The sequence below is a fragment of the Myotis davidii genome, unplaced genomic scaffold (genome assembly GCF_000327345.1).
Source record: "Myotis davidii unplaced genomic scaffold, ASM32734v1 scaffold16, whole genome shotgun sequence".
Taxonomy (NCBI): Eukaryota; Metazoa; Chordata; class Mammalia; order Chiroptera; family Vespertilionidae; genus Myotis; species Myotis davidii.
The window spans coordinates 988,190-1,002,251 of record NW_006287821.1 but is presented as its reverse complement, the minus strand read 5'-3'; the positions used below and the strand labels follow the sequence as shown (position 1 = coordinate 1,002,251).

Sequence of the window (14,062 nt, the reverse complement as noted above, 5' to 3'; positions counted from 1 at the left end):
TAGTGCGCACTCCACTCTGGGCTGCCTGACGCAAACCCTGGGCAGTTTCCACCCTGCTCCCAGCGGCCCTACTCCCCTTTCCCAGCTGCATAATTTGTGCAAGGCAAAGGCAGCATGGTGTGCGTGTTGGCAGATCGGTGCATTAGCACCCGCCAGCCTTGGATTACCGCGGAGGGCCATTTGTGGGCATGGCCAGTGGCAGATATGTGCAGGAGGTCCGTTTGTGGGTGTGGCCGGTGGCACATCACTGTGGTCCCGCCCGCCAGCTCTTGGTCGTGTCCCATATGGGCCGCCTGCTGCCCGGGTCACAGCAGGCCCAGATGGCAGCAGGGCAGGCGGGATGGCGCTGTCCCGCCCTGCCTGAAGTATGCAAATTAGCTGCCATCTTTGTTGGCAGTTAATTTGCATATCATCCCGATTAGCCAATGGGAAGTGTATCGGCGGTATGGTTTATTACTCTATTTGTCTTTTATTAGATAAGGATAATATTACCTACTCTCAAGGTTGTTATGTGAATGAGTGGGATGATTTGTGACAGAATGAAAATAATTTTTATGTGTTAAGAGAAATATTGTTTTAATCTCCTTCTGTAATTCTAAAGAAAACAAATTCAGCATCTATTGGATGGGCCAGAAGATGGGAGTAAACAATTAAAATTGAGCCCTAACTGGTTTGGCTCAGTGGATAGAGCGTCGGCCTGCGGACTGAGGGGTCCCAGGTTCAATTCCGACCAAGGGCATGGACCTTGGTTGCGGGCATATCCCCAATAGGGAGTGTGCAGGAGGCAGCTTATCAATGTTTCTCTCTCATTGATGTTTCTGACTCTCTATCCCTCTCCCTTCCTCTCTGTAAAAAATCAATAAAATATATTAAAAAAATTGAGAGAGTGAAATTGCTTGTGAAAGAAAATGGACAAGATAAATAAGTAAAATATGCTGCATGGCAGGTAATGATAAGTACTAGGGGGCAAAATAAAGCAGAAGCAGCAGATAGGAAGTGCCAGCACTAGTGGTGACGGTGAGGTTCAATTTTGTATAAAGTGGGGATGTTTGAGGAAAGACTAGAAGGAAATTAGGAGAACAAGCATATTAATAGCAAATACATTAATAACCTTGCGAGAGGAGGCTCCTTGGATGCTTGGCAAAGTGTCTGGTGAGGAGAAATGAGGGCGTGGAATGAGAACAAAGAGGCCCAGAAGCAGCTGGGCTCCGTAATGACGTACCTTTCTCGAGCCTGTGTTGCTTTTCTTCACAGAACTTACATTACCTGATACTGTATTACATATCTGTCTTTTTTATTGAGTTCATATCCTTTTTCCCCCTTCACTAGAAAATAAGCTCCAAAAAGGCAGTACTTTGTCTCTTCTCTGTAACAGTATCTGACCAGACTGGGGATCGATTTTATTGAATAAATTAATGACAGAAAGGGAGGAGCCTAGAACACAATGTTAACTATGGAGGAGTGAAAACAGAAAGGGTCTGCGTTTGACGGAAAGGCATTTACCGGTCTGGGAGCCTTCATGGGTCCTCGACGATGATAAATGCTTGGGGTAGAGGGTTGAGGGACAAAGAAATAGATGGAAAGAAGCCAGGCAAAGTAAAACCAATCAGTCCTTAAGCTTCCTTAACATCAGTTGAATCAGGTAAGGGTTACACAGCTGACTGTGGTGTGTTCTTTTTTCTTTCCCTAACTTATTTATGATGTATTTATCCTGTTAAACAGATACTTCACAAAATTGAGTTTTGGGTATGATGCCAATCCATTGCATCCCTTGGGGACTGACAATTCCACTCTGCTCATTGTTAACGTAATTTTAATTAAGGTGTTGAAAGCCCCTTGTTCAGACTTAACTATAATCTCATTTACTGTGTGGGAGGTGTTATCTATTTCATGACTGAGTGAAATTTTAGGAAAACAATATCCCTAAACTGCAGAGGTAAGCGTACAGGCTGCAGACATTTCTGTAATGGAGTAATATATATGAAAGAGCTTTATAAATAGCAAAGTACACAAATGGTGTTTAATGAAGACAGCTACCTGCCCGTCTCCTCGTCTCAGCTTGAAGACATTCAGACCTTCAAAGCCACAAGCACATTGTCATAGAAGGGAGCATCCAGGAACTCAGAGATTTACACTGTGTTATGTAAAAGAAAATACTGTAGGCTGTGAATTATTCATCCAAAGTCTTTTAAACATTCCTACGGCAAAGAATAAAGAAAACACTAGAAAGGAAAAGAAGGAACTCATTCTTGTGATAGAGATGGCAGATCTTTGTATAAGTAACATTTTGGGGGGAAAAGGGACATATCTGATCTTCATGAAATCAGCCTTCAAGAGGCAGAGCTCAAAGCAGAGGACTAAACAATGAAATGCAAAAATAATTTATGAAACTGTTAATAGCACCAGCAACAGAAGTTCCTAGCTGGGAGTGCTGTCATTTTTATTAATCTTAGCTGCTTCCATCTTATCTGTTTTTAATCAGAAGAAAGATTTTCATTAAAGAAAATGGAACACATCCTAAGCAGGATCATCATAGATGATAACAAAGTGGTTATAACTTAAGGCATTATATAGTTCCTCTTGTAAGCTTATCTTGTGGTTGCTGCTACCCGTGTGGCTAAGAGTTCATGTGGCTTATAAACTGGTCAAAACATATTTACTTCAAAGTGAGAAACACTTAACAAAGTATATAGATTTTCCTTAAATATCAGCACATCAAAAGAAACCTTTAAATTTTATGATATATCAGAAATAAACAAGATACATTTTAAGGCCATTTTGCAAAATGAACTTTTAAAAATACATGTACTTTATTTACTTCCCGGAGCATGAGTTTATTTACAGTATAAGTACAAAAATATTTTAAACACACAAAAGTAGCTTAGTGTCAGTTTTATTTATCTTCCTCTGCCTACAAGGTTTTCTTCCCCTGGATTTGGGTAAACTAGAAAGCGGTGATGCTGGACAGCCTCCGTTCTGTCGCTGCTAGGCTGCATGTGTGCCCATTTCACCTGCTTTCTGACATGCATACATTTCCTGGGAAAGGAGAGAAGGCGAGTTGAGAGCCTCCGCCTCCCACGTTTGTTCAGCATGGTGGAGAGGCATGAGATAGAGCCACATCCACAGTGGGCGAGCTCAGAAAACCGACAGCTCCACCTTCCACCAGGCAATGGAAGTGGGGAGTATGGCTGTGTCTCAGTGTGTGTTCAGGGGTCTTCAGATCAAGCAGCGGATGGAAGCTTTGCCTTACCTCTGCCTTTGCCATTTTCCTTCTCTGTTCCCCCTTCTCACAGATTCACAAAAATACATAATGTGGGGAGCATTCTAGGACTATTTTTCTAAAAGACATGAACTCTCTCACCCTCTCCCAAAGAAATACATTCCAAAAATGTAAGTTTGTTTTGTGTGAGCCTTGATGAATGGCTCATAGAGGATTCCCGAAGTGATGACCTGGCTTCTATATGCCACCCCCAGGTCTCCCACCCCCGCTGTGCCCCCCACTCCCAGCATCACACATACACATCTGCTCACTCAGGTGCCACCAACACTCCTGGCCCTTGCATTTAACACATTAAGGCTTTATAGCGCCTTTTAGACAGATTTTCTTGGATTCTGTCAAAAGGCAAGGTGTGTCTTCCTTCACCATCTCAATCCCCATCTTCTTCCCCATCATGCTTTGGGGCCTCAGACCCCAGTCTTCAACCTCCCCAGTGTTTTCATTGCACTGCTGTTGAGCTAATACTCTATGCTTGCTCTGTTCAAACGGGAGGTGTGATGATCCTCTTCTAAATAGCAGAGGCTCCTTTGTTGCTCCTGGTGAATCAAATACTTGGCTCATTTGTTGGAGTCATTATTACACCTATGCAAGACAATGGATTTTTGAAAATATCTGTGCAAAGATGGGTAGAATGTAAACATCTCTTTAAAGAAATGATAGAAGTGAATATGACAGTTTATAATGCACTCATCCTGGTGATGCATGCCACAATAATTTCCTACAACACGTGTGATTGTCACCCTTCATAACATACACGTAAAACTGTACTTCGGGCAATGCTGTGGTCTCTCCTTTGATGCGGGCACTGATGTTCAAGGTCGTTTTTGCACCCAATGCTACGTCCTATGTTTTTGTACAGCTTTAAATAAAGAGCTTGTTTTTCAGATTTTAGATCAAAGTGACGACAGTGTTTTCTTGAAACATGAAAAAAAGGAAGTTCCCCTTATGAAAAAAGGTAAAAAATAGAATTCAGTTTATATATATTAGCTATAATGTTTGAGTTGTTTTCAATATGACTGTGTGACATAACTTCTGTGGGACATAGGTAGCAACTTTGGGAGCAGTTTGGATGTAAAAAAAAAAATTAAATTAGTCATTTCAGAAGCGGGAGGAGGGAAGAATAAACAGCCACCAACTGCATGTGTTTTGAAAGGGCAGAAAGATACCTCCTGCCTGAGAATCGTGCCCCCAGCACTACTGCCACACTGACTGAAACACCCAACACTAGACTTACGTTACCCTTCTCATTGAATTCTGTTTTATAATTTGCTGAGGACTGATATTAGGTCTATAATTTTCAGAATCTGTTTTGAAAATTATAATGGCATTCCCCTATTTTCAATCATTTAATCCTTTTCCTGCTTATCATGGTTCCTCTGAGATCAACAAGAGTGATCACATTTATTAGTTCCTTCATCTCCTTGGGGTCTGATTTGTCTCAGGTGAGAGATGTGAACTTTATTTTAAACATAAAGTTGCCATCTTATGTTATTCAGTTTAAAGACAATTTCCCTGGATATAGAAGCTGGGAACGAGCTGGACTCAGGAAATTTTATTTTCTTAGTCTCCATTTATTCTTTTACTATGTATTCTCTCTTTTACTTTAATATTATACCATTAGGCCTAAGCAGTAAGTACATTATTTTCATTGTCATCTTATTATTGTCTCATTAGCAAGTCTCAGCTCATTTTGGCTTCATTATTCACAATCATTTTTGTGTTGATCCATGCCATCATTTTGTGTCCACATTTGGTTGTAAGCTCTCCCTTCATACTTCGTCGCTTAGGTAACCTAATCACCCATTCATTCCCATCTTCATATTTGAACTCATTAGTGAGGTCCCTAAGAAATCACACTTTTTCTTTTCCATCTTAATTAGGATAATTTGATATTTACAATCAGGATTTGTTTTGTAAGGAACTCTAAATTTTAAAGCCAATCTTTTACAGAAGTTTTAAACTATTAACAGACCTTCAATTATGTGCCTGTTGGGTTTCCCAATTGTAATGGAAAAATTGTTAAAACAATTTGGACCCTAAAATTAATATTTAATTTCCAACAATCACCCTGGATTTAGAAGAAACAAATTGTGAAATACTTTCAAATGACTGTAATTATGGATTAGTTGACTGTTGGATTAAAAAACTTCATTTTGCATGCAAGTCGGTAAGCAAAACCAATAGCACCTTCAGTGTGTTTGGACAACCTCTATCCTCTCTTACGTTCCCTTAAAGGAGTCAGCAGAGCTTCACCATTTACACACCATCTAAACTTTCCTTGTTCTGTCCTGTTCCTCATGGCCTTTGATGATTCTAAACTTCTTGCTAAGGGTTTATTTGATAACTAGCTATTTGGACAGATATCACAAAGAATTCTAGAGATAGGTGGAAGGACATGTTGATTTATTTCTTGTACTGTCTCCCAAAACTCTTAACACCAATCCAAGGGTGTTGAAGCATTTCTGCCTCTCTGTGGACTGAAAACAAGTCACTGACTTCTCTGAACCTGCAGTTCTGAGGTTCTCTGAGTGAGATGACTGATTAGGTAACTCTAGGTCTCTTCCTGCTTTAAAGTTGCACTCTCTATCGAGACACATTTCTGATTGGGATCTGGCAGGACATCTTTGAATCTGAACCCAAAGGGAAGACGGATGGTTGTCAGGGCAGAGGTTAGTGAGAACAGGGAATCTGAACAGCCCCAGTCAAGTTACCCCAAGCACAGCAATAGCAGACAGTGAGCATCACTACAAAGAAATCATGAAAAAACAAGTTAGAGAGTCCCCTGGGTATTACATATGCTATATACACTTTGTTAAAAAGGTTATTATATACTGCCTTGAGGACATATTGGTGCAGTTTTACAAAAGGTAGTTTGAATACAAAGCCAAATTGCATACAGGTAGTTAATGAACTGATAGTACTTCTTTCCGTTTATTATGTGGTAATCAAAAAGTGACTGACTTCATTTTGTTTATGTCCTTGTGAAGAAAAACAGGAGCTGTGCAGTGACACTGCAGAAATAAAGAGAAACTCTTCATTACCTAACTGGAAAAGGTGAGTGTACCGCAATTATATAAATCCAAGTGAGTGAAATTACACTATTGAAAAGTGATTATCAATGTTTCAACACAAAAAGAAAGAAAATAATAGTAACAAGAAAAGCAATTAAGATTGGAACCAAATTTTACAAAGGAGACAAGAAAGAATAGAATGCACTAAATTTCTTACTTTTCTTCCAAACCTTTTCATTTTCTTTTGTGAGGACTGGGAATAATAAAATGAAACAGGCTTACCTTCCTACTCACGGCAGGCAACTAATTCAGATTACGGTAATGTGGTCCAAGAATGGAAAATGTTGCATATATAAGGTATAACTATGAAATCATGAACCCATATTTTGTGTGGCTTATTATCTAATTGTCATACGTGTATGCATTTATAATCATTGCATGCTAGAGTTTTCTTGACATGAGACTTCTCAAGTAAAATATTTTGGATACCTAATAGAATGAAGAGAATGTTTTCCTGGAAGAAAACTCTTATCCTCACTCTACTACAAACCTATTGAAGTTGCTTTTCAGACATTCAGACCAGGTGTCTCTGAATCCACACCCCCCTACCCCCACCTGCTGTTTTTGCATAGGAGCTCCTTGAATAAAGTGCAAGAAAAGACAGAGGAGCTTTTATGTTCCACACTTACTAAACAGTAATCGCTCTAACACTCACATCCCATCATTCACTCTTCTACTCAAAAGCCTTTCACAGCCCTGTTACTGTGAAGATAAATGATCAAGTCCTGAGCCTGGCACAGGTACCCTTCACTCCTGGCCCCCTCTCTTTAGCCCTCACTTTGCTTCGCAGGTTTCTGAATTGCTTATAGTTATGTTTTATCACATACCTCCATTTTTTTGTCCACACTACTTCCTTTGTTTGAACGTTCTCTGAAACATGTACACCAGTCAAATTTCATTCAACTCTCACTTTGAGTGTTCTCTCCTTTGGGGTCCCCCTGACCACAAAGGTATTCACAGAGCCTCTGTTGCAATGATCATATTACATCATTCAGTTTCAATAATTATTTATTCCTAGAGGCCTAGTGCACAACATTCATGCACTGGGGGCAGGGGGAGGGTTCCTCAGCCAGGCCTGTGTCCTCTCACAGTCCAGGACCCCTGGGGGGCAGGAAGCAGGCCTAAGCCAACAGGCGGACATCCCCCCGAGGGCTCCTTAGCGTTGCTGTGGAGGAGGGAAAGGCTCCTGCCACCGTTGCTGCTCTTGCCAGCTGTGAGCCCAGCTTCTGGCTGAACAGTGCTCCCCCTGTGGGGTAGCAGACCACTAGGGGGAAGCTCCTGCATCGAGCATCAGCCCCCTGGTGGTCAGTGTGTGTCATAGTGACCAGTCATTCTGCTGTTTGGTTGATTTGCATATTAGCCTTTTATTATATAGTATGGTCTGACCCACACTGGTGAGCAGTGCTTCCCAGTCAAGTGGAATTGTCTGTCTGAATGTCAGTCTTCCATTGCGTATGGCCTTTATTATGGACGGGCCATGTCTTCTGCATAACTCCAAGCCTCTGAGAGGCATTCCCTGACCACTCCATCTAAAATAGGCCACCCCACTTCTGACAAGGCACACTGTCAAACCATATCATCCTTTTTCTATTTTTTCTAGAGCACTGATTACTATTTTTAAATATCTACTCATTGTTTCTGTTTCTTTTAATGTTTTACATTCTAACTTGCTTATTTTCTATATATTTTTCACTCAACGCTAACTCACTGCATGAGAACAGAGGCTGTCTTATTCACCTGTGTGTCCTTAGAGTCCTGAATAGCTCCTGACTGAAAGTGGGCACTCTGTAATATTTGTTGAGTGATGAAATGATGTTATTCCCCTCCACAGCCAGTGTTGTGAGGCCATTTTATGGATAATGCTTTAACCTAGAGTTATTTATTAAGATTTAAGTTAAATTTTAAAATCCATCCCAAAACTAAAATACATTTTTTGTGTGTGTATTGTTTCATAACAGGAGGAATTGATACAGATTGTTTGTATTTCTTGTTTAATCCTCAGCACAGCTCTGTGAGGCAGGCACTGTTGTTATTTGGCCAAAGAAGGAACAAAAGCTCAGAGAGGAATCCCTGTGCTCTAGGGTAGTGCATTTTACATATTTCATTTGGTATGAACTATTATCCAATTGTTAAAAGACCCATACAGTATCCTATGTAATAAAAGGGTAATATGCAAATTACCCTAATGGCAGAACGACCAGAACGACCGCTCAACCAGTCACTGTGAGGTGCACTGACCACCTCTCGGTCCCTTCCCCCAGTCAGCAGGCTCTGATTGCTCAATGGTGAACGGGGAACTGGGGTGGGTGGCAGGGGATGCAGGTGGTACCAGGCTAAGGCCCCCGCCCCACTAGTTGCTCCACACCCAGAGGGCAACCCACAGTGGGGGCGGGGCCAGCAAGCAGGCAGGAAGGCCGACCTCTCGGTCCCTTCCCCTGGTCGTCAGGCTCCAATTGCCCGATGGCAAATGGGGAACCAGGGGTGGGTGGTGGTAAGGGGTGGGGCCGTCTGCAGGAAGCCAGGGAAGATGACCCTGATCACAGGCCAGGCCTAGGGACCGTACCCATACATGTAGTTCGTATACCAGGCCTCTAGTGAAAATATAAAGATATAGAACTCTTTTTAATTTATGTCATCTCAATTGTGAAAGTGATCACAGTAATCTATTAATTGACAGACACAACCCTACATGATTTGTGCCACACCTGCCCAGCCAGCTTTATTTCCTATATTGCACAGCCTTTGACTTTTCTTGTTCCCACCACACTGAAAGCTTTGCGTTTTATTAACATTCAGTACTACTTTATGCATCCTCATTGTGTGTATTCTCCATGCTACGGCCAGTTATGCTTTTAAAAAACGTATCAGATCACCTTACACCCATGCAAGAAACCCCTCAATGGTAGTGCCTGCTCTGCTTGGAATAAACTCCAGCTCCCACTCCATGGCCAGTGCTCTCCTCACTCCACCTCAACAGCTCTGGCCTCCTCATTCCCCTTTGACTAGCCCTACCTTGTTTCTATCCCAGAATCATTACACTTCACCTGGAACATTCTCCTTCCTCCAGATTTGACTAAAGTTTTTTTTTCAATTGACTTTGCCCCTGTTTTGTTTTCTTTCTATATGTACCTCCCCCACCCGCAGGCTAAACTAGAACTTTAGTTTAACAGCCTCTTTCACGAAATAAGAGACAAATGGTATATGACTACTGTTGTTAATATTAAATCACCACTGATTTTATTTAATTGTGACCACCCACAAACCCTGGAACAAGATTTTTCAGGAATAAATAGTAATTCTACATGGGAATTGATTTAATATAACGATATAAACGAGTTTTCAGCATCACACATATGTCCTTACTTTATTTGGTATATATTCACATTTTATTTGTCATATGTTGACCTTTCTGAGGTTATTAGTATCTAATGTGATTCCTACTTTCAAATGATAAATCTCGGCTGTTTTTGCCCAGCATTCCTGTGGAAGACTTAGGTCCAGGTTCTGGACATAGAGCCAGAGCTGCTGTGAGTAGTGGCTGTGAAGTTGGTTCTTCGCTGACAAAGTCTTCTCAGAGCCCATCTGTCAAGGAAACAGTAAGAAAACTGACATCTAATTTATGGTAAAGATATTTACTAACATATTTCCACATGCTTTGTTAAAATTTCTTAGAAGTGACAACTCCTGATTTTTTTCCTTATTAAGTGGTAATAATGAGAAAGTTTAGTCAAATGACTTTTAAGATTTGTCTCCTAACTACACTGACTTAGCTAGATCATGGGTTAAATGTTCCTTGAAATAGAACTACAGTTGCTAAATGCTTGTTGTTACATGGTCCAGCAATATGGTGGACATCAGTCCTCTCTCAGATACAATGAGTAATTCTTACTGAGTTGGCCTAACTGAAATAATTTCCTTCCTTCCTTCCTTCCTTCCTTCCTTCCTTCCTTCCTTCCTTCCTTCCTTCCTTCCTTCCTTTTTTCCTTCCTATTTTTATTATTGATATTCCTCATGATATTTATATGACCCTCTTAAAAGTGTCCTTTTTTTAGCTTTAATACTAAACTTCCTGAGGGAAATAATTTTACTTTTTGGCTCGGTAGAATGTTAAATTTGTGCCCATGGCTAATGAAGAACTTAGATATTTGGATCTCAATTCTCAAAGGATGGAGAGACAGAGTGGGTAAAGCCCAGGATTCAGTTTTTCCAAACAGGGACCCATCATAGGAGAGGGCTTTACAATCAAGCCAAGTTAGTATACAGACGAATGCTCTAAATAGGTGTCATGTGGGAGGGAGGGGGGCAGGAGCAGTTGCACCACTACATCAGTGCAGCCGGTTGGTTTGGTTGGGGTTTGCAGACTGTGAGGAGACTGTGTGGTAAGAGGCTTTCGGCCAAGGAGGCCACACAGCATGCCCTAGCTGGAAGATTGTTTTTCCTTTGACAGTTACTTTGACTTTCTGATGAGTGACTGATAGAATATTCCTGGAGAAGAGACTTAGCAAAGAATAGAAGCCGATAGGAAGACAAAGAAAGGTAGAGGTTGGTTATATATAAAGACAGGAACTCTGTCCTGCAGTTGCCCTGCAGATTTATGGAAACTTCTGTGGCAGCATCCAGGGCTGTGGAGCTGTGCTTACATGGGTATGAAGTCCCCACCTACTGTCCTTTAGGAGCACATTCCCAACACCTATCCTGCTGTAGGAGAAAGGAGGAAGCACTCTTGCTTCTATGTAGGTGGATCTACCTTGGACTTTGCACCAAGACACATTTTATTAATGATACTAGGGATCCAGAGACAAGCTGTTAACCAAGAAATGAAGCTAGTGTGCTGCATTTCTGAGTACTAAGTTCTGGCCACTAAATCTACCATAGTGACTGGGCTGGCAAGCTTACACCAGCCTGGGAAAGAGGCAGGTACAGGCCAGACCTCAGTGTTAGATACATATTAAGAGGTTGAAAAAGACCACTTCTCCAATGATATAGATGGATGTCAGTCTCAAATGGCAACAGCCTATAGCATAGTCCCTGAAGAACGGGATTCTCCAACCAGTTTCTTACCTTCTGTCCTTATTTGTTCAGAAGTAATACGTAAATTCTCAGCACTGAATTGGGTAGCCATATGTTTGAATTCTGGTGTCTTTCTTACTAGTTCTGACATTCATGCATGTCCTTTGGTCACTGAGACATTGTAGTATGCAATAAATAACATATGTATGAGCCTTTGTATATGTGAATAAATGTGTGCATATTATTAAAGTATGGATGTGACCACATGACCAATGATTGTGACAGGCTTTCTTGATCATTAATAGCTATAATTTTTAAACCATTACAATATTTTAGGCATTCACCCAAGTGCTTTGTAGATGTTTGCTTTTTATTTCCACAAACTTATAAGATTGGTATTACTTCCAACTTTTTTTATGGATAAGGAAACTGAAGCTTAGAGAAACTAACACACTCAACGTCTCAAAGAAAATTGTGCAGCTAAGGGCAGGGCTGGGTTTAGCCTCCTGCTCCCTGATTTGGAATCTCATGCTCCTCAACACTGTACATGTACACACATACATAGGTATATACACACACATATATATATACACACACATATACACACACACGGGAATATAGACACATGTATACATATGAAAGTGTGTTTGTGTGTGTGTGTGTGTGTGTCCATCCACACTATGAAACCTCAAGAGACATGTCTGGTTGTGTTGCAGCAGAGTTTGGCTATATCACTGTGTATCATCATTTTCTTTTTTTTTTTTAACTGGGCTATTTTTTGTTCTTCATCTAAGTGGATCATTACTATTCATTTTGAGGAGTTACACTTGATAAAAAAGGAGATAATGTGATTGAGTATACTAAGACTTTAAAGTACATCCACTTCTATAATTAGCCATCAATAGAAAATTAAAATTTCCCAGAAACCATCTCCCTAATGAACATGTAGAATCTCTAGTGCTTGAAATGATCATGCTATTACCAACTGAACATTCTGAAAGCTAAATGCATTAATAAATCAGATCTTTTCTGCACTAGCTGGAATTTTTATAGTTTTATAAAAATGCTCAGTAGAAAGAGAATTGTACAGAACATGAGGCTTTAATTGGAACAGAACTCATTTTACCAGTCTTCTCTTTTGCCTCAACCAGCAGTAGTATGTTTTCTTACATTTCACCAGTGAAAACAGAGTTCTTGTCTTCTATCTCTTTTTTTTTCCTCCTGTACTCCTCTGTTCTTCGTCATGTCTAACATTATTCCATGTGTTAACTAGATTTTAAATCCCTTAAGGCAGGGGTCCTCAAACTATGGCCCGCAGGCCACATGCAAATACAAATATTGTATTTGTTCCCGTTTTGTTTTTTTACTTCAAAATAAGATATGTGCAGTGTGCATAGGAATTTGTTCATAGTTGTTTTTTTTTTTAACTACAGTCCGGCCCTCCAATGGTCTGAGGGACAGTGAACTGGCCCCCTGTTTAAAAAGTTTGAGGACCCCTGCCTCAAGGCATGAAGATTGTGGCTGGTTGTGTGCTATGTGGAGGGCACCATGTTCTGTAAGACTCACTATTGTTGGCCAGATTTGTTCTTGCTTGTCACATGGTTAAGAGAGTAGTTAGAGCCCTTTCAGGTGTGTGGAATGTTCCTTCCCTCCACTTGGTTCATTTTGGTCATGACATCATCCTTACCCTTTTCCACACGGTCGAAGTAGAGTCAGCACCTCTGTTTACTTCCTGCATTTGTGATTTTTGATATCTTAGAGTGTTTTGCTCAGTTTAGCATTTTCCTGTCTTGTTTTGTTTTTAACAGTCTGTTTCCCTCAGTAAGTTTACTATCTAAACCTACAAAAAAAGATACTTTTTAGAAGGCCATAAAAATGTCTGTTTTTCTAATTAGTCTTGTGGGACAGAATTTCCCAAGAAAAGCTGTTAGTAGCAGCTCTGTGGAGGGGAGAGCAAAAGGCAGAGACAAAAAGGAGAGCACAGCCAACCTGCTTGAGCCTGAGGGTAAGGGTGAGGATGGGGTCCTTAATACCAGGAAACCAGAGAGGTTCAAAATAGGAATAACTCCTCAATCAGAGTTTTCATAAAAATTATATATATAAAGCAGATAGCAATGCTCAGCACATTTTCACCACTTTATAAAAAGTGGTTGAGTCTGACCAGGGGTTCAGTATCTTCAGAAAATACTCAGTTTCCCAACATAGATTACAGTTGGCTTAGAATACTTCCCTCACCTGCCCCCAGCCCCTGCTCCCTGCATCTGGCTAACCCCTCTTCTTTGGGGCTCCCCCCAAATTATGGGTTAGGGTTCCTTCTATCAGTACCTGTGGTGCTACATTATCATTCTCATCTTAACATGTTTTTCTAGAAGTACTTCCTCTGAAGGTTGCTGATAATCCCTAAACCCAAAAGAGTTCATATCCACCATGAAAAGGACCAATGCTCAGAAGAGAGTTCAGCCCTGTATTGGAGGAAGGGAAGCTGGATTTATGGAGAGAGAGGAGTGGTTTATGGTCGCATAAGGTTGACCAAACCAACCAGGGACTCCAGACGCAGTTCTTCTCTTTGTGTCCTGGAGGGCCCAATGAAAGGACTTCCTCTGGAGAGTTAAGTTTTATTTTCTTAGGAAAAAAGTCAGTAAGGCCATAACCTGTTTCCCTCCAGGAATTTTGCAATGCTGAGTTCTCTTCCCAGAGCACTGGC

At 40.9% G+C, this 14,062-nt stretch overlaps 1 protein-coding gene across 1 annotated transcript in view; it reads left to right on the top strand.

The window, feature by feature from the left end:
* MORC1 (MORC family CW-type zinc finger 1) overlaps positions 1–14,062 on the top strand; it is a 136,825-nt gene that overhangs the window by 106,308 nt on the left and 16,455 nt on the right. Inside the window, 3 exon segments of the mRNA XM_006759570.2 lie at positions 4,163–4,232; positions 6,265–6,331; positions 9,824–9,970. Of these exon segments, the coding sequence (XP_006759633.1) occupies positions 4,163–4,232; positions 6,265–6,331; positions 9,824–9,970 (284 nt within the window).